General features: G+C 33.1%; 1 protein-coding gene across 1 annotated transcript in view; it reads right to left on the bottom strand.

Annotated features, from left to right (window-relative positions):
- Positions 1-20,672, bottom strand: part of LOC148940485 (uncharacterized) — a 304,533-nt gene that overhangs the window by 107,856 nt on the left and 176,005 nt on the right. The window contains exon 4 of the mRNA XM_089104864.1: positions 4,806-5,039. Coding sequence (XP_088960990.1) covers positions 4,806-5,039 — 234 coding nt within the window. The remainder of the gene's footprint in view (positions 1-4,805; positions 5,040-20,672) is intronic.

Genomic DNA, 20,672 nt, shown 5'->3' with positions numbered 1-20,672 from the left:
CGTCCAGTGGCATAATTTCGTCAAAATCCTGGAGGTGGCGGGCAAAGTTGGGGCCAATTTTCCCAAATCAAGTGAAAATGATAGTGAAAACTGAAAAATGAGCCTTATATTACCATAGAGTTAAAGATATACTGAAGAAAACTGACCTGTTTCTCTGGAGGCTTGAATTATGAAGGCTTATCTTAGTTTTTACAAGATGTTTTGCAGAAACTAAATTTCAGCTGGGGGGCAAAATGAGGTCTTGGGGGGCAAACTTGAGTCTGGAGAGGGCATTTGCCTCCCCCTGCCCCATATCATATTACGCCCCTTTCTACGTACTTCCTACAAATTCCACCATCAGCGATTAACTTAAAAAAAACACAGAAAATAGGTAGCATTAGTCTATGCCCTCTTGAAAGAAAAATTACTGGCACTTATGTATTATACCAAACACACTCAAGAAGTGCAGTTAGGTTAATCATGATGAAATATGCCAAAACATGATGAAAATATAATACTTTAATTTATAATAATAATATAGTTTGGGCTATATGTTTGCACATTAAGGTGGGGGGGTCTTTTTTTTCTCCAGAACTAGCGGGTCACCAGAACATCATAGAGATTTGCTTAATAGCTCATTCAAAAGCTATTTATTATATCTACGTGATTTTTATTAACTGTGCCATCTGCAAGTGCCAAATAGCACTTTGTGCCAATTCTCAAGTGGTGTGGCTAGCAGGCTACCAGAACATCGTTGACAGATTCTTTATAGCTCATATAAAAGATATTGCTCATATCTACGTTCTGTCTATAAATTCCACCGTCTAAAATTTCTAAATGGTACTAAAACGGCACTTTTTTTGTCTCAAGTGGAAAAGCTGAGGCTATTGGGCTAGCAGAACTTACAAGAGTTATGTTTAATGGCTTTTTTTTCATTCTACCATAAGTAAGTGGGATATAGCACTGAAAACAACACTTTCGGTGCCACTTAATAAGTTGAAAAGCTCTGAAGTACAAAACAGGTACTATTGTGATAGTAATGTTCCAGAACCCTTAACTGGAGGTTTACAAGAACCCTTCCCGCACCCTTCCCCTCTCAGCCCCCTTAGTAAGTTCTATAAATTGTCTGCTCACCAGTAAACTACTGAAACATTAGAAGGCTACCACACCATCGTAGATAGATGTTAAATGGCTAATTATAAGCTATTGCTTATATTTACTAGGTTTTTAAAACTCTACAATCTATTATATTTCACAGATTTCAATGCGAACCAGTTTCTTGGGAGAATTTGCAATGAACTCTTTGTCATGGTTGAAGCATTAGCTGCAACCTAATAAAGAGCGAACAACAGCCAATAGAGACTAAAAGTTAAAAACTTTAAAAATTTCAATTTTTTCCACGCCTAGTGGGTTAATAGAACATCATAGAGAGATGCTTAAGAGCTCATTCAACGTGGTTTATAAGTATTCCACCATCGACAAGTGCCATATGGCACGAAAAAGGGCACTTTTTATGCCATTTCTCAGGGGATGGGGCTAGCGGGCAACCAGAACATCGTAGATAGATTTTTGATAGCTCGTATGATAAAATATTGCTCATATTTACGTTCTTCCTATAAATTCCACCATCTGCAAGTTTTAAATGGTACTAAAAACGACCCTTTTTGTGCCATGTCTCAAGTAGAAAATCTGGGGCTAGTGGGCTACCAGAACTTCTTAGAGTAATGTTTAATATCTCATTTGAAAACTTTTGCTCATGTATACGTGCTTTTATCAATTTGACAATTCGTAAGTGAGATATAACACTGAAAATAACACTTTTGGTGCCACTTCTTAAGTGGAAAATCTTTAAAGTATAAAATGGTATGATTTTAATAATTATGATCCAGAACCCTTAACTTGAGGCTTGCAAGAAAACCTCCCGCATGTTCCTCCTCCAGGCCCCCTTCATAAGCTACGTAATTAAAGTCCTACAAACACCAATATATTACATTAGATTATTAGAGGCTTGGTTCTCTTAGTATAGCGCTGGACTTCAAATTAGATTTTCATGCGTTCAATTCCTCCTTGGATTTTTTTTTCAATCATGGTTTGTCCCTTCTTATCATTACTTGTTAGATAATCCACTTTTTTTGCAAATGTGGCGCACTCATTTTTCAAAGCATATCCTGGGAAGACTCATTTTAAAGCTATTGCTCATATCTACGCGCTTTTTATCAATTTTACCATCCATAGGTGCCATATAGTACTGAAAACGGAACCTTTGGTACCGCTTCTGAAGAGGAAGAGTTTGGAAGCTTAAAACGGTACCATTGCAAAAACTGCGTTCCAAAGCCCTAAACTGGAGGTTTATAAGAAACCCTCACATATACTCCCCCTTTAGACCCTCTTAGCAAGTTTCATAAATCAACTACTCATCTTAAAAGTAAAAGATTATTGCGAAAACAAATTAATTAAAACAAAAAACTTTTCAACTAAAAATCTACCAGAAATTAAGCATGAATGATCAACAGTTTTGAATTAAACCTTCAAACTTCACTCTGCAACGAAGCCTATGTGCTAGTTCTACTAGCGGTAATTGAGGGGAAGAAACGTCCTTGCCCTCTTATTTTTTGCTCCTGCCTAGGTTTTGAAAAACACCTTTTTTGGTTTATTTCATGGGAACAGGCACTTTTTTCGTTTGAAAAAAATGGGAAAAACCGGAAAGTGCATTTTATGAGAATGCGCTATCAAGTCAAATTTATAAAAAGCAATTAGGCATAAATATACGCCTTTAAATGCACCCTTAAACAGCTCCATAAGTTTTCAACTGAAACTAAGGAATGATATTAAAACTTAAGACGAACAGAAATTATTCCGTATACATAAAAAAGTTCATGGCAGCGTTGTTTCGACATTAAATTTGAATAAAAAACGAGCAAAGATTAATCTAAAAAAAACAAAGTTTTTCCAGGGGAAGTAAAGAACGAAGATGAAACTTAAAACATATAAAAATTATTGCTTCACAGCCCATCTAATATATATCAATAAAATTAGTACAAATAAACCAACTAATTATGTTTCCCTGTGTTTGTAGGATTATAAAAACTTAGCGCTTTACTGAAAACACAAAATAATATGGGAGTTTCGGTACAGTAAAAGCAAACCAATTAAGGACAATTTTTACACAAGAAAATATTATCAATCCCTTTTAGGATCAATCCCTTTTAAGATAAACAACAACTCATTTTAGGATTGTTGCTTTATTTTTTTTTTATCGTCTAAATTGGTATCACTTCTGCACGATAACTCAGTTAAATGCCTGGCTGTCGTTTTGGTTTTAAAAAGGGAATGCCATGATTAGTTTGTAGACAAGTTCGAAGTAAAGCCATCTTGATAGTATTAGGACAATAGACTAGCTTTAGAATTTGTATCATAGCTTGAAATTCACTGTCATTTAGAGAGAAATAACCGCATTTTCAGAGTTCTTCGTATGTCTTATTTGATCTTCATTTCATGTAGTACTAAAGCATATTTCTTAGAATTGATGATTGTTTATTAATTACTATTGATATTATAGCTAGCGAGACCAGCACCTGATAAATCAATCCAATATTTCTGTATGCTGTTCAATCACTTTTAGGTTATTAAAAAAATATTTAATTTTACGCTTATGTTTTTAAGATAATTTTAATTGTATATGGGAAGTCACTGATGCTACAACTGGTGTAAGACTATGGTCTTACATAATCTATAATGCTTTTACTGGTGTCAAAGCTTCATAGATTAGTTTATTGTTGTCAGGCTACATGTTCACTTTTGACTCCCAAATCAATATTCCTGTTTTTAATACTTGATTTTTGTGTTTTCAATAAAGCGCTAGTTTTCTATTATCCTAGAAACACAGGGATACATAATTAGTTGGTTTATTTGTATTAATTTTATTGATATTATTAGGTAGGCTATGAAGCAATAATTTTAGTCCATTTTAAGTTTCAACTTCGCTGTTTAATTCCCTTGAAAAAACTTTGTTTTTTTAGATTAGTCTTTCAAAACACATGAAATGAGAAATATTATTAATTCCTGTTCTGAAAAACTCTCATGAAAATTGGAAAAATCTAGGCCTAATAAATTTAATTTTAGGCTCCTGCCCCTCTCCCCTCCTAATAATATCTATTGAGCCTCCTGGTTGTGCTACTCTTTCGATACACCCCTTCATAATAGAAATCCTACCTACGTGTCTGGGCAAAGGTTATTCAGAGAAGTTTTATTCTTAGGGGATACTCCTAACCCGTCCCAATCCCTGTACAGGCAAGTATATCTTCTGATTAATGCTTCTAATGTTTCTAGAATAAACAAATAGCTCTTACCCCTAAAACGTGTATTTTACGCGTCATATTAATCAATAATTAAATATCACCAAATAAATGAAAAATCGCTGCCCTTACAACTTAAGCCAATTGCACGAAATCCATAGAAATATGCATGCTAATAGTTTAAACCTAGAGAATATTCATATGCCCCTATATCAATATACACCATATAATGATATGGTATATAATACCATGATGATATATAATACCATATCATATTTTGTATGCCACCTGCATACATTCCAGCTTTTTGAAAGATTTCTTATGCACATAACTATGTATATTCGTCTTTTTATATATGTCTGTGTTTACTCGCACCAACAGTTTTTTTTTCTTACAAAAAAAAATCCTGTATTTTCGCCATTCAAAAGCTGTATTTCTTGTTTTTCAGTATTCAGATTTTTATAAACATTTGGTTTTTATTCTCTCAAATTGACCAAGTAGATTAACCAAAAAAGGAACGAAAATGATTACCTTGCAATATAGAACTTTCTCGACAAGCTCCATGATGAGCAAGGACTATTTTCCTAGTCTTTAGACACCCTTCTCGTTTCAAGAAGCAAAGATTGTTATACGTGACCCCATCAGCACCGCAAACAGGCTCATAAAAGAGGGGACAGTCTCCACAAACGCAAATAGCTTTACCTCCTTGATTTGAGCAAATTCCACCGCCGGGACAAGTAAAAGCAGAACAGGGACTGAGACGACCTAAAAAGAGAAACATTTTTACACGCAGTGAACAATCGCTTCTCATAAGAGAGTTTCTTTAGCATGAAAATTAAAGCTAAATAGCAGCAAAAAAAGGATTGGGAAAATCATTTAAATATCCCTCAGCATTATAGCTTCTAATATCCACTATGCTCCAAATTTAAAATCCAAATTTGGTATGGAAAGATCGTTAAAAACCGTAGAAAATGTTACAGACATGCTCTTGTCAAACTTTACTTCACCTTCCGTGATCATTTTTATCTTTATCTTTTGGGTCTTTTCTCTATTCTTAATAATGTTAATTTTAAAAAAATGAAATAAATCAGCTTTTTGGATCAAACAAAGATGGAAGAAACAGGAACCCCAGCAATGGCCTTTTCATGGAAATGGTTGGTTTTGTAATTTCATATAATGATACTACATTGCTATTTGAAATTATTGTTGTTTGAAATAAATCATATCAAGAAACAAAGAAAAACGAGAGTTTGGATTTCTAACAGATATGAAGCTTTGTAGGAATATGCATAAGGGAACCAAATTATCTGCTGTCAGTAAAGCCACTGTGGTGGTGTCACAAGGAGGCAATCATCTTGGCAGGTCATTAATGTAGCATAAGGAAATTAGGAGTTTTTGAATGATCCTTGTGGGACACCTATATCATCAAGAGGAATTGGTTTTGGTACGTGACCGTTTACGTTTATATTAATTTTAAGGCCATGCAAGTAAGGTTTCAATTCGTGCCTTTTACATTAATTCCTGTGTAGTTCATTTTTTCAAGTAAAACTTTGTGATTTATTGTCTTTGTGGCGTAAAAAGAAGTTGATTCTTAACACTTAAAGAACTATTAAGAACTCGGAAGTTTTCAGCCTTAGCTTGTTGGGTAAAATGACCGATCTGAATCCAAATTACCTTACAGAAAATAATTCCTTTCATACAAATTTATAATAATTTGTTCTTTAATTGATCTTTTAATGCCTTATATAATGGAAAAATAACTATTAAACGACAACTACTTGAATCTGTAATATCTTCTTTTTATAATTTGAGAGGAATTGGATATATTCTCAAATTCCTGGAAAGAGCATATGAAGTAATGGGACAAAAATAACACATACAATATATTTTTAGATATTTCCAAAAGTCCGTGTAGATCTAACGATTTTTTTTTATCATCATTATAACACTCTGAATTTCATTAAGAGTCACGGGGAACATGCATAATGCATTTTTTAGACGGTAGAAGAAATCAGTATATGAGTGAAGCAAGCATAAACCAGGATCAAGCGTAATATGTGAACTAATATTAGAAGAAAATGAGGAAATCTTCTACAATACGATCCTTTGTTACGACTTAAGAACTGCTTTCAATTATATTCAATTTTGGGTACGATATTTTATTTTTAATTTCGTTTTTTTTTTCAATTAGTTTGAGGAGAGTTGGCTTCTGAAACAGAGTTTGAAAATTGATTTTCAAGCCGATTTTGTTTTTGGAAATCAGTTTGTGGTTATAAAATATGAGGAGCGACTCAAGTAAATATTAACCAAATTTCTAAAAAAAGCAGAGTTTTGACAACAATGCGTACATCAATAGAACCGTTTTTTTTTATAATTCCAATTATACAAATTCACCAAGTTTAAAGTTATCCACCAAAAGTTGTAAGCCAGAAGAAGGTGGCACATTTGTTCTAAAAAATTTGTGGAGTCACAATATAGACGGTTAATACAGTCACATGTATAGTCACATAGTATAGTAATATACATAGTATATCACATAGTACCACATAGTATAGTAACATATACAGTAACATAGTCACTTTTGGAGTCACAAGAAAGAAACGGTTAATATAGACGTTGGTTTTGAACCTTCATTTAACGAAGTCTATTTAATTAAGAGTTGATAAAATTATGTAAAATGGTGAATAGGTGCGCATCAGCTACTATGGAGGAGGATCTATGGAGCTTTGTGAGGGTGGGGGTAAATGTTCTTCAAGCCTCAAAAGCATGTTTATTCCCGAATTCCTTGAATCTCCATAAACCTTTAAAATAAATGTAGGAGGAGTTTTTTTTAGGTGAGGGGACAGGGGATGTGGAAGTCTATTTCTGTCCTCCCTTGGTCCCCAAGAATATATTTTGACTTCATCTGGAATATTGATGCCAAAGGGTGATAACATCTCTACGATTTTAAACTATCTTTTTCTTTGTAAAGATTAAGTCTTAACTCTTTACTCTGATTGATCATTTGTAAAGTGTTACGCTAGAAAGTTGAAAATTGTTCAACTTTGCAAATTATGAACAATGTATATTGTTGCTTTTGTACTCATGCATAATTTTAGTTTTATCTTCAAGTTTGACTGCAAAAAAAAAAAAAAAAAAAAAAAAAAAATGGGTATAATACAAACTGGGTGAGCCGTGTAGGATAAGTTTTTCTCTAGAAAATCCAAAAAATGGTTATCAGCTCCATTCTAGCTAGAAAGTAGACAGTCTATTTAGCTAAAATTAAAGTCAGCAAGAATCATGGTTGCAGCGACAGCTGCAGCCTAGTAAAAAGTAAACAATGACCCAAAATGTTTAAAGCTATGTTGAGAAAAATAGCTGTCTAGTGAAGAAATATTGCCTTTGGGAACTGTATTCAGGAATGGTAATTATTATATCATTTGCTCTTAAAAGTAGAATTTTATTGCAGAAACAAATTTATAGAAATCTAAAAATGAGCCTGAAACCACTTAACAATATTTTTGGGTCGAAATGAAAACTGCACCATTGTAATCAGCATGGCTGAAAATCAGAAAAATTACTCCCCTCAACGTTTAACACCAACAAAATCACATTTTTGAACGGGAAGCATTGACGTGTCTCCTTTTTTTCTTAACATTTTTCTTTTATTAGTTAGACTAACCAAACTTGCTTTTCACTGCAACATAGTAAATAGTTGTTAAATAACTTATTTCATATAATCAATACGATTTTTTTGTTGAATTAAATTTGAAAAGAGCATAAAACAGGTGCATCGAGTGATGATAGAACTTCGATTTCTACATTATTACCGTAAATTAGTAGCTTGTATTAAACGAGTTATTGGGCACAACAAAAAGTAGATGACAGACCCTCCTGAATGGGCTCTTATAGTATACTGGCTAGTACACGACATTGTAGTCGAGGTATTTTTAAAAAAATATGTTTTCATTCTCCAGCGCCCTCCTAGCGGCAAAGAAAAAGAATAAAAAAAGAGACACTTGAGGGCTCCCCCATGCAAAAAAGTGATGTTCCTTGTTGTTCAAGGTGAGGTAGTGTAATTATCCTGTATAGGTTTTTAACGATGGCCAATCTAATAATGCCAGTTTTTATTTCTAATGATCCCAAGATGTTGAAGTCCAAGAAAATAGTGAAAGTAAAATTTCAAAGAATTGGTGTTTTTTTTACCTGTACCTCTTCAAAGATACGTAGGATAATATATCCTTTGGACTCTTTATGTGACACAATTGAATACTTTATAATGGAAGTTTTATCAGAGATACGAAGCATAACCTATATCTAATACCCAATTTTAACAAAAGCTCATGTTGACTTGTATAGTTTCTTCGTATAAGTTGGACACAGATCATTTTGTAAGGTTTATTGTGCATGTTTTTGACAGCCTAAAATGAAGAAAATTATATTTTAAAAAACAAAATTTTTATGAAAGAAAGGACCGATATAGATACTTAAAACGAGCAAACATTACTGGTCCGCAGCTTATGCAACATATATCTAAAAAAAAGTCTTTAATAAAATTGCTCGTAATATTTATCTATATTTGCAGAGTTCTGAAGAACTAGTGTTTACTGAAAACACAAAATCAATGCAAATAAAGAAAACTAGAAGCATAAAAATTCTTAAGGAGCGTACAGAAAATAAGAGACAAATTTGTATTGGAAAATCTAATAAGAAACATAAAAAAATTTTTTAATGGCCATGAAATCAACAAATTTTTCGACACAATTTTAAATCTTTAAGAAACTCAAGCTAGTTTTCAGTAAAGCACTAGTTTTTCAGAATTCTACAAACATAGGGAAATACGATGAGCCATTTTATTTGGAACAGCTTTTCAGATATAGGCCTATGTTGCATAAAATACGAAGCAGTAATTTTTGTTCGTTTTAAGTTTCAAATTCGCTCTTTAGCTCTTTACTTTCAAAAGAAATACAAACTTAAAAAAAAATATTGATATCAATCGAAGGTTCAACAGTACCCTTACGATGCTTGTTTTATTTGAGAAATTCTTCGTTACAAGATGACAGAGGACAAAAGTTTACAGGAATAACTTACCACAAAACACCAAGACAATGTAAAGATTTTCACAAAAGGATTTTTCTTATTCACTGTCTTGCGAGACATGAATACCAAATAAAGCATAAATTACGTGTTTGAACAAGTTGCTTTTTCAAATACGACATCTGCGATAAATTTCATTCGCCGAGGAAACCTGACCTAAGTGGAACCTATTCAGTGTCGTAATCGAAAGTTGTCTTGGAAAAAAAGACCATGGAAACAACTCCACTCAAAAGTAATAAAGCGAAACTTGGAGGAAAACTTACTGATGGGCAAATCACGCCAAAAGTAAATGCTCTAACTTTTATACAAGGAAGTTCTTTCGTTGAAGTACCAAAACATGATAGAAAGAAGGTCCTTTTTTCTGAGACTCTTGGTAATTTGTTTAAAAGGATGAGACAAAGTGTTACTTACATTTTGCTATTATAAGAAGACTTTCCTGAAGTTGTCCTGTAGTATAGCCTGTGTTTTATTTTCGGAAATGTACTACCAATTTCGAGAGAATAAACTAAGAAAATTATTTTTTCTGTCCATTGTCTCATTGAAACAATTCTTTGTCTTTTTTGGAGATGGGGGAGTAGGATGTTGACGCTATAGTTAACGTAATTTTAAAAAAGATAGAAGTTATGTTTGATGAAGATTGATTAAATGGTATTTATTGGTCAAAAATACGGGTGTCCGTGTTGACTAACCAAGCGAATTAAGGAATTTCAGTTTATAAGCTAATAGCTTTGAAACCTGGCTTCCAAAGCCTCATAGAAGGGGGAACAAGATTAAATATAAAGGCGAGACATCATCTTATTTTCACTTTTCACCTTTTATTTTTTTTATTTATTTTTTTTTTCTTACTTTTTTTTAGCCGGGGAGATGGCTTTATTCTTGAACGATTAAGAAGATATCGAAATAGTGGTGGTAGAATTGAAGAAGAGGTCTCAATTTTTTTTTTTATGGAAGCTTGAAGGGTTAATATGAAGTTCAGAATGTAATTGAAGCCACCGCCAAAGGATTATCCTAAGAAGGGGGAGCATCCTATAATCGGGACGTGCGTTGTATTTTGTTTTGTTTTTATTTGTGTTGTAGTATGCCCTGGAGGTTAACCTGTTGTAGGCCTATTTGATTGCCTTAATTCATTTTTAGTTAGTAAAAACGGATTTTTTTTTTTTTTTTTGAAAAGGGAGTTTATAGTTAGGATGATGAAAATGTTATATTGGATGAATTTAGTTTTTTTTAAATTTCAGAGGTATAACGGAGGAGAAAATAGTGGAAAAGAAGTTTTTTGGTGATAGTACTTGGTTGAATTTTGTAATTTTGTTGAATTTATTTTTTAATAGGAGAAAAATGAAAGTGAAGGGTAAAAGGGTAAAAGGGAAAAAAGGAAAAACGGAAAGGGGAAAAGTAATGAAAATATAGGATAAAAATACAGAAAATGATAATGAAGGCTAATACTTCTTATTAAAATGTTTGGTCAAGTTAAATATTTATAGTAGCAGACTTTGTTTTCATCAATATTGTTTTGATACCCAATTTGAAAAATAAAAGACGTTTTTGAATTAGTGTAAGTGACATTAAAGTTTTGAAATTATATGAAAAAGATTATTATGTCACCGAGAGAAGAGGAGGTGGGATTAAAAAAAAAAAAAAAAAAAGCAAAAAAGAAGAGGTCTCACTCAAACGAAAATCACGAGGCTTAGTACTTGAAAGGAGGATGATCAGAGAGTAGCTAGGAATCCTTATACTCAATCTATCCCTCCCCTTGGTTTATCAGAGCTAAATATGGTGATGAATCAAAATTTCAAGGTGATCTTTTAATCATTTAGGCCTAAATGTATGAAAATTATCTCCAAAGATAGCAAAACTTATGCAATGCCTAGAAGAAGGGTCCAGAGTTGAGAAGAATTACATATTTCATATATAAAACCACTCTTGAATAAATACTTGAAGAAAGTAGATTTGTTGTATTTTGTTGAACATTTTACCATTATGCCAGAAAGGAGAAAATTATGGCACTCGAAGAAATGGTGGTGAAACAACTTCAACTTATGCAAATTATTAATTTAAACGGACAAATTTATCAGTTTCGTGAACTCATTGGAAAAAACTTTCTTTCATAGGTAAACTAAGTTACAGTAGGGTTTCAAAAAATTGAAGATGATAAACCTTGTTGGAATTCGGGTCACAAATGAGGCCTAGACTTTATTTTTGACAATGGACCAATCCTGACCTCATGGAATTGAAAAAATTATGGAAAGCCATATTTTCAGCCAAAGGTCTAATTCGTAAACTTTAAAAGAAAGATGATCGTATTCTATTATTTTAAATCTAGCATTTATAGCAGATTTAACCTTGCATAATTAAAGGGCTTTATGCCCTCCTCTTCTCCATCTCTTCAAAACTATAATTAATTCAATTTTATACGGTGGCTAAAATTGCGGTTCATACGATTTATTTGGTAAGGTTTATTTGGTAAGGTATTTGGTAAGCTCGAGTCAAATCACTTGTCATCGACAATTAAGAGGGGATTTCTGTCCCATAGTTGCAAAGCAAGGTGTGAGATTTAAATTCAAAATGGTTATTCCTATGGGAAAGATAGAAACATAAAAATAACCATGTTTCTGGGCACTAATTCCCTTGGATACCCTAAAACTAGCATTAAAAAGATAAGAACTTAAAAAAAAAAATTATTTCGTAAGGTTCATGCAGCTCAAGTCAAATCACTTGTCATCGACCATTGAAAGGGGCTTTCTGTCCCAGAGTTACAAAACACGCTGTGAGATTTAAATTCGAAATAGTTATTCCTATGGGAAAGATTAAAACATAAAAATAACTATGTTTCTGGACGCGAATTTCCGTGGATACCCTGAAACTAGTATTAAAAAGACAAGAACTTAAATTATAAAAAAAAACAGAAATAAACAAACAATTTTCTTCAAAACCAACGTCAAGAGCAGCATTAAAAAAAAATTGAAGGAGACTGCTCAATATACAGAGGAGTAGGGGGTTGTAAAAATTAATAGCTGGTTATACCAATTGTTCCCTAACAAGCTATTAATATAAGGGCTAGCAAAAATTCAGCGTGAACAGTGAAAGATTTAGGGGAATGATAGCCTCCTAAAATAAAGTATTTGTTGAGCTCACTTCTTTAGTTTTAATATCGCTTGCCACTTTCATTACAAAAGAATACTAATAAAGCAGGATTTGATTTGTACAGTCCGCAATCCTCAATATTTTGAGCACAGTTTATATAATTATATAAACTGTGATTTTGAGCAAGGAAAGTGACGAATTGACTCAGTTTCAAGACCGCACATATGAATAGAGGGCCGCATCCAGGGGAGTTGGGAGTTTGACCCCCCCCCCCTAAATCGTTTTTTTGACTCATGAAAGCTGAAAAAAAATAATAGAAGGAATTTCTTATACCCCCTCCCCCCCCCCCCAAAAAAAGCAAAAACAAAAATCTTGGATACGACCCTGCAGGTATATTTTTGTTTTGGAGTCCTATAATAAAAAAAAACTCACTTTATTTGATAATTTAAATAAGAAGGGCCCAAAAATTCGAGAAAAATTAGAATCCTGGGGAGGGGGGCTCAGTCCCAAGGCTCACCTCCTGCCTTTGTCAATGTTTAGTTTTACCACTAGTCAGTAAAATTTCTTATAAAGGTACTTCTGCTGCTTCTTCAAAACTAGGATAAATCCAAATAAACATTTGCCAGTGAAGACATACCAAAAGCGTTATGTGTATTCTTTAAAAGTACTCTTTACTTAAAAGCCACCTAAAAAAGGTTATTCACCAAAAGCTTAACCTGCATACACCTCCTCAATGCCTCGCTCTTTATGCTAAAGTTTTTTATTGTTTAAAAAAAAAATGTGAGACAAAGTTAAACTTTAGCGTAAAGAGCAAAACATTGAGGAGGGGATAGCCCCTTTCATAAACGGAATAATTTCTGCTCGTTTTAATCTTTAATGTCGCTCCTTACTTTCAGTTAAAAAACTTATTTTTTTAAATTTTATTTCTAAACGTTTTTGAATTAATACAGGTTTTGATTTTGGCTCACCGTACATGAATAATTAAAACAAAATATTTATATTAATTTTACTTTTTTTTTGGTTAACTGGCTTTCTCGAAACTTTACTGAAAATATATAAATGTTTTTACTTTTATAGCTTTAATAAATCAAATAATATTAACATTTTGATTACTAAATATCAATATATGTATATTAAACTGACAATGCACATTCATTTTTATTTTTTCAGTAAAGTGCAAGTTATGCTCTGGCCTTGGGAAGGCATAGGGGTTTTGAGCCCAACTCATGTTAATTTCTGCTCGTTTTGAGTTTGACTCGTTATTTATTGTAATTTCTGTTCGTTTTGGGTTTCATTTATTTATCGATGCTGATTTGTGGTATTTTCACGCTTGGTAGATTATTTGATCTTATTTTTGCTCATTTTTGGTTTAATGGAGTTCTTTACTTTTCCTCGAAAAACTTATTTTGTGGAAAAAGTTTTTTAATAATTAATTTCTGTTCGTTTTATATTGACAGTCTTTTCAGGAAAAAAAAATAATAATACTTTAAATCTTTTCGTTTTTTTAAGACTTTATAGTTTGGTTTGCTATTTGTATGCCGGAGAAAATTTTTTAGCAATTCTTTACAACATACACCCTTTTAAAAATCTGGACACAAATAGTTGTGTTTAAATTAGTTTCATACCTCCTTTAGCTGACCTGAAAGGGAAAAATTTATACCATTCGCAAACAAATCTGTTTTCTTTCTTTGATAGCTTGGATACACTTACGCTATTTTGATTTGGTTAAATTTTAAGAGCAAAAGTATCCCCAACAGTTTGAACATAATACCCAAAGTCGTTCTTGGGATACTGCTGAGATGCCTTATTGGGAATAAGCCGTAACACAGTGCATTTTTATTTAATCTTAAGGAAACATTTAGTTTTTAAATATAGCGGGCAAATAGGAGGGTGGGCGTGGGAGGGGGATTAGTTGCCCTCCAATCACTTTCGACTATTTAAAAGGGCATCATCCCTTTCTATTTTCAATCAAATGAGCCATTTTCAAAGTTCCTACGACAAATCCTTCGATACGAAGTGCCCTGGTGTAAAAAAAAAAAAAAAAAAAAAAAAAACATTCTACCCACAACGATCTTTAATATAAAAATGTCAAGCCTTCCAAACACTTTCGACTAACAAAAAGGGCACTAGGCCTTTCAATTTCAAATCGAATGAGCCCTTTTTTAGTTTCTACGACATAATTTCTATAAACACCTTACCCTAAGGGCTGTGAGGGGGTTGGCATCCTCAAAGACTCAATTTCCAGAACTTTCAACTATATTAAACAAAATGGCTATCTCAAAATTTTGATTGGATAGGTTTGGGGAAATGGTGGGCGTGAGAGGGGCGTTAGTTGCTCTCCAATCACTTTCAACTATTAAAAAAGGCACTAGCCCTTTCTATTTCCAATCAAATGAGCCCTTTTGAAGTTTCTACGACAAAGCTTTCTATAAAAAAACTTATTTGTCCCTAGGGCATAACTTACAGCCCTTGCCATGAGGGCTGGGGGGGGGGGGTTGTCATCCTCAAAGACTTAATTTCCTGAACTTTCAACTACGTTGAAAAAAATGGCTATCTCAAAATTTTGATTGGATGTGTTTGGGGGAATGGTGGTCGTGAGAGGGGGTGTTAGTAACCGTCCAATCACTTTTGACTATTAAAAAGGGCACTAGCCCCCTCAATTTTGCAATTGAATGAGCCCTTTTTGAAGTTTTAACGACAACGCTATTTTATAAAAACCTTATATGCTCCCAGGGCATAACTTACAACCTTTGCCTGGGGGGATCTGGGGAGTTTGTCATCCTCAAATACATAATTTCCAGAACTTTCAACTAAGTTGAACAAAATGGCTATCTCTAAACTTTGATTGAATATTATTGGGAAATGGTGGGCGTGAGAGGGGTTTAATTACTGTCCATTCGCTTTCGACTATTAAAAAGAGCACTAGCCCTTTCAATTTCCAATCAAATGAGTCCTTTTTGAAATTTCTACAACAACTTTCTATAAAAACCTTATATGCCCCCAGGATATAACTTATAACCATTGCACTGAGGGCTCTGAGGGGGTTATCATCCTAAAAGACCTAATTTCCAGAACTTTCAGCTTAGTTGAGCAAAATGGATATCTCAAAATTTTGATTGGATGTGTTTGGGGAAATGGTGCGCTTGAGAGGGGGGTTAGTTGCCCTTCAATTACTTTCAACTATTTCAATTCAACTTTCCAATTGAATGAGCCCTTTTTGAAGCTTCTAGAACATTTCTTCCTATAAAAACTTATATGCCCCCAGGGCATAACTTACAACCCTTGCCCTGAGGGCTGTGTTGGGGAGGGGTTGTCATCCTTAAGGACCTAATTTCCAAAACTTTCGACTATGTTTAATAAAATGGCTATCTGAAAACTTTGATAGGATGTTTTCGGGGAAAAGGTGGGTGTATTAGGTGGGTTATTTACCCTCAAATTACTTTCGACTATTAAAAAGGGCACTAGCCCTTTGACATTCCAATCGAATGAGCCCCTTTTCAAGTTTCTCCTACAAAGATTTCAATAAGCACCTTATATGCCACCAGGGCATAACTTATAGCCCTTGCCGTGAAGACTGTAGGGGGAGTATCCTGCTCAAAGGTATAATTTTCAGAACTTCCAACTGCGTGGATCAAAATGGCTATCTCAAAGTTTTGATTGGATGAGTATGAGTTTAGTATCTGAACTAAAAGGAACTAACTTACGAACCTAATCGGATTATCTTTCCTGCTGTACTGTGTTAGATTGCGCAATTAACTTGTGGATTTAATTGTGAGGGATTGTTCACTTCACACAACGTGAGTTATTATTTATCATAGTGAATAATTTAGTTCCATAACATACTCTGGACGAGTGGTCAAGTAACTTTGAATTAAGACTGATTAACAGTTCGTGAATATGTTGGGTCTCGTCATAATAAATGTCGGGACAAAAGCAGCCCCCACGGCAACCACCCAAGACAGGTCCTTTCACTGACACCCTTGGCCATTCGCCCTTGCAACCTACTTCTAAGACTCTTTCTAGAACCCCCCCAACTACGCGGTAAAAAACAGTTAGCAGCCTCTCATGAATTCAGGCATTAACCACAACTAACTCTAATGAAAGAGGTGAGACGCCTGGCAAAAAGAGGAAAAAGGATGAAACTCGATCGCCAGTGATAGTGCAACCTCTCTCTTCAAGTGTCCCAGAAACTAGTAGTGCAGATTACCCTAATTATTATACTGTCTCAATCAAGAAAATCAATGGCCAACCCTTTTCAAATCAGGGAGCTAGAAATACTGACAGGACAAGGTGACATCACTTGACCTCCAATGAATATACCATGAATTTATGTAACAGGATGATGTGTAATTGATACAGACATGAATTACGTTGAAATTATAGAGCTTCGATTGTGCAAGAATTCATGACAGAAAAATCAATAGGCTTCAAGGGAATTTAAAATGTATCTATGCACAGTTGCCAGAACAAAGAAAACGTCAGAGATTAATTGACACAGTTTGAAACAGTTTGAGACATGTGACTTGACTTAGCTTTACTTCTCGTCTGTGGTCCCTATAATAGACAAGTACACAATATGTGATGTGGGTGTTATAAATATTGTTTAGCTTGTTAATAGGGACAATAGGATAACCGTTTCCAAAAAGTATCTTTCTAATAAAATTTAGTTCATCTGTGATGTAAGAATCAGAGCAAATGTTTAGAACACGATCGAAAAGAGATGTAACAACACCTCTTGTAACTTGTGGGGGGGTAGGGGTCATTGGTTTTAGAATTTAGATATCAGTTATTTTGTGTGGGTTTTCTCGAAATTGTAAAATCCAGTTTATGAACGCTACGACTAATTAATACATCTAGAAACGGTAATTTATTTGCATTTTCGATTTCTAAGGTAAATTTTAAATTTCAGTCATATGTATTAAGGTGATCTAGAAAGCCCCTAAGTTCATTTTCTCCATAATTCCAGGGTGATATGACTTCATCCATATAACGTCCCCAATAGACATGTTTTAAAAAATATGAATTTAAGGCCCAATTTTCAAGGTGTTCTACATAAATGTTCGCTAATAACCCGGTTAGCGGTGCTTCCATAGGGAGACCATTTTTTGTTGATAAATTAGACTTTTCTTACTACTACTACTACTAACAACTCACCGCAGCACCAAGCCGCCTGAGGCCAACACAGCTACGCACGCTCCTCCTCCACCCCAATCTCAAAGCCTCCTTTTTTACACCCGCCCATGACGTTCCTATTTCCTTTAAATCTTTCTTTATGACGTCCTCCCACCCAAGACGGGGACGACCTGCTTTTCGCTTAGCCCTAGATGGTTGGCCCAAAAGGACGATTTTTGGCAGTCTGTCATCCTTCATCCGCACAACGTGCCCTAACCACCTCAACCTTTCTTTCATTATAGCCCTAGAGAGCGGTATTGAACCAAATTTTTCGTCTAGCCTATTGTTTGAAATACGGTAGTCAGCCGGGTACCCACAACAATCCTTATCCAATTTCTCTGGAAAACATCTAGCAAATCTTCATCCGCTTTTCGGAGCGTCCATGCTTCAGAGCCATATTTGACCACTATCATCACTGTAGCTTCTAAAATTCTAATCTTGGTTTGCAGACTTATCTTCCTATTCTTCCAAACTTTTTTTAACTGTGAAAAAAACACCCTGAGCCTTGGCTATTCTACTTTTAATATATTCACTGCTCCCACCCTCTCTACTAATAATACTACCAAGGTAAGTGAAGCTGCCCACCTGATCAATCTTTTCATTACCCAACGTCACCTTTTCATCTTCACTTATTCCTAGCCTTAGTGACTTAGTCTTCCTAACATTAATTTTCAAACCAATACACCCTGAACTCTCAAAACCTCTAAAACTTCATTCATTTTGCTCACATTTTCATCTAGGATGCTTAAATCATCAGCATAATCCAAGTCCAGGAGAATTTTTCCTCCCTATTTGATTCCGTGGTCTCCCGTTGCCTTTCCTGTGCTCCTTAAAACAAAGTCCATCAAAATAATCCATATAAAGGGGGATAGAACACAACCCTGCTTAACTCCTGATTTAATATAAAACCAGCTTCTAACCTCATTTCCTACCTTAGTTAGATTTCTTAGTCTTTCGTAGATGTTTGTTGTATGAAACTTCTGATTTGAGACGTTTAGTGTGCAACATTACACTATTCTTAGTAATATGTCCTAGCCATTCGTTTGTGTATGTCGTCTGATACGTATTATACGGGATGCTTGATTACTCATTCCCACTTTTCTTAGCTAGGTTTCATAGCCTTTCATAGGTGAATGTTGTATGAAACCCATGATTAATTTTAATATTTTTTCGGGGGGTGAGGGACGATCCAAGGCCTCCTTGGGTACATTTTTGCATATTTTTTTAATAACGTTAGGTTTTAGTTTTCAGAAATATGAACATCCCAGTTTAAAATACATCTGATTAAATTAATAATATTTGATTTTTTTTAATAAAGATGGGTTTTAGTTTCAAGAAATAAGAACATCCACGTTTAAAATACATATGATTTATTAATAATATTTGATATTTTAATAAAGTTTGCTTTTAGTTTTCGGAAATAAGAACACCCACGTTTAAAATATATGTGATTCTATTAATAATATTTGATTTTTTAATGAAGCTGGGCTTTAGTTTTCAGAAATAAGAACGTCCACGTTTAAAATACATCTGGCTTTATTAATAATATTTGATTTTCTAATAAAGTTGGGTTTTAATTTTCAGAAATAAGAACAACCATGTTTAAAATTCATCTGATTTTATTAATGATATTTGATTTCTTTTAATAATTAGGTACATTTTTGGATATTTTTTTAATAAAGTTGGGTTTTAGTTTTCAGAAATATGAACATCCCAGTTTAAAATACCTCTGATTTTATTAATAACATTGATTTTTTTAATAAAGTTGGGTTTTAGTTTCAAGAAATACGAACATCCAGGTTTAAAATATATATGATTTTATTAATAATATTTGATATTTTAATAAAGTTGGGTTTTAGTTTTCGGAAATAAGAACACTCACGTTTAAATTACATGTGATTCTATTAATAATATTTGATTTTTTTTTAAAGTTGGGTTTTATTTTTCAGCAATAAGAATACCCATGTTTAAAATACATGTGATCATATTAATAGTATTTGATTTTTTAATAAAGTTGGGTTTTAGTTTCAGAAATATGAACGTCCACGTTTAAAACATATCTTGTTGTATTAATAATATTTGATTTTCTAATGAAGTTGGGTTTTAGTTTTTCGGAAATAAGAACATCCACGTTTAAAATACATATGATTTTATTAATAATACTTGATTTTTTAATAAAGTTGGGTTTTAGTTTTCAGAGATAAGAACACCCAGGTTTAAAATACATGTGATTTTATTAATAATTTTTGATTTTTTAATAAAGTTTGCTTTTAGTTTTTAGAAATATGAACACCCACGTTTAAAATACATCTGATTTTTATTAATAATACTTGATTTTTTAATAGAGTTGGGTTTTAGTTTTCGGAAACAAGATCGTCTACTTTTAAAATACATCTGGTTTTATTAAAAATATTTGATTTTCTAATAAAGTTGGGTTTTAATTTTCAGAAATAAGAACATCCATATTTAAAATACATCTGATTTTATTAATAACATTAGAATTTTTTTGAATAATTGGGTATATTTTTGCATATTTTTTAATAAAGTTGGGTTTTAGTTTTCAGAAATATGAACACCCCAGTTTAAAATACATCTGATTTTATTAATAATATTTGATTTTCATAAAATCAAGTTGGGTTTTAGTTTCAAGAAATACGAACATGCATGTTTCAAATATAACTGATTTTATTAATGGTACTTGATATTTTAATAAAGTTGGTTTTTAGTTTTCAGAAAAAAGAACATCCAAGTTTAAAACAGGTAGCGTTTCATTATTAATAGTCGATGTTTTAACAAAGTTGGGTTTTAGTTTTCGGAGATAATAAAATTAAGGTTTAAAATTCGTGTGATTTTATTAATAATCTTTGATTTTTTAATAAAGTTTAGTTTTACTTTTCAGAAATAAGAACGTCCACGTTTAAAATACATCTGGTTTTATTAACAATATTTGATTTTCTAATAAAGATTGGTTTTAGTTTTCAGAAATAAGAAAATCTATGTTTAAATACATCTGATTTTATTAATAATATCTGATTTTTTTTTAGTAAAGTTGGGTTTTAATTTTCAGAA

The sequence above is a fragment of the Artemia sp. Qi Xiang Cuo genome, chromosome 19, assembly GCF_049724085.1.
Source record: "Artemia sp. Qi Xiang Cuo chromosome 19, ASM4972408v1, whole genome shotgun sequence".
Classification (NCBI taxonomy): domain Eukaryota; kingdom Metazoa; phylum Arthropoda; class Branchiopoda; order Anostraca; family Artemiidae; genus Artemia; species Artemia sp. Qi Xiang Cuo.
This window is presented reverse-complemented; position numbering and strand designations above follow the sequence as displayed.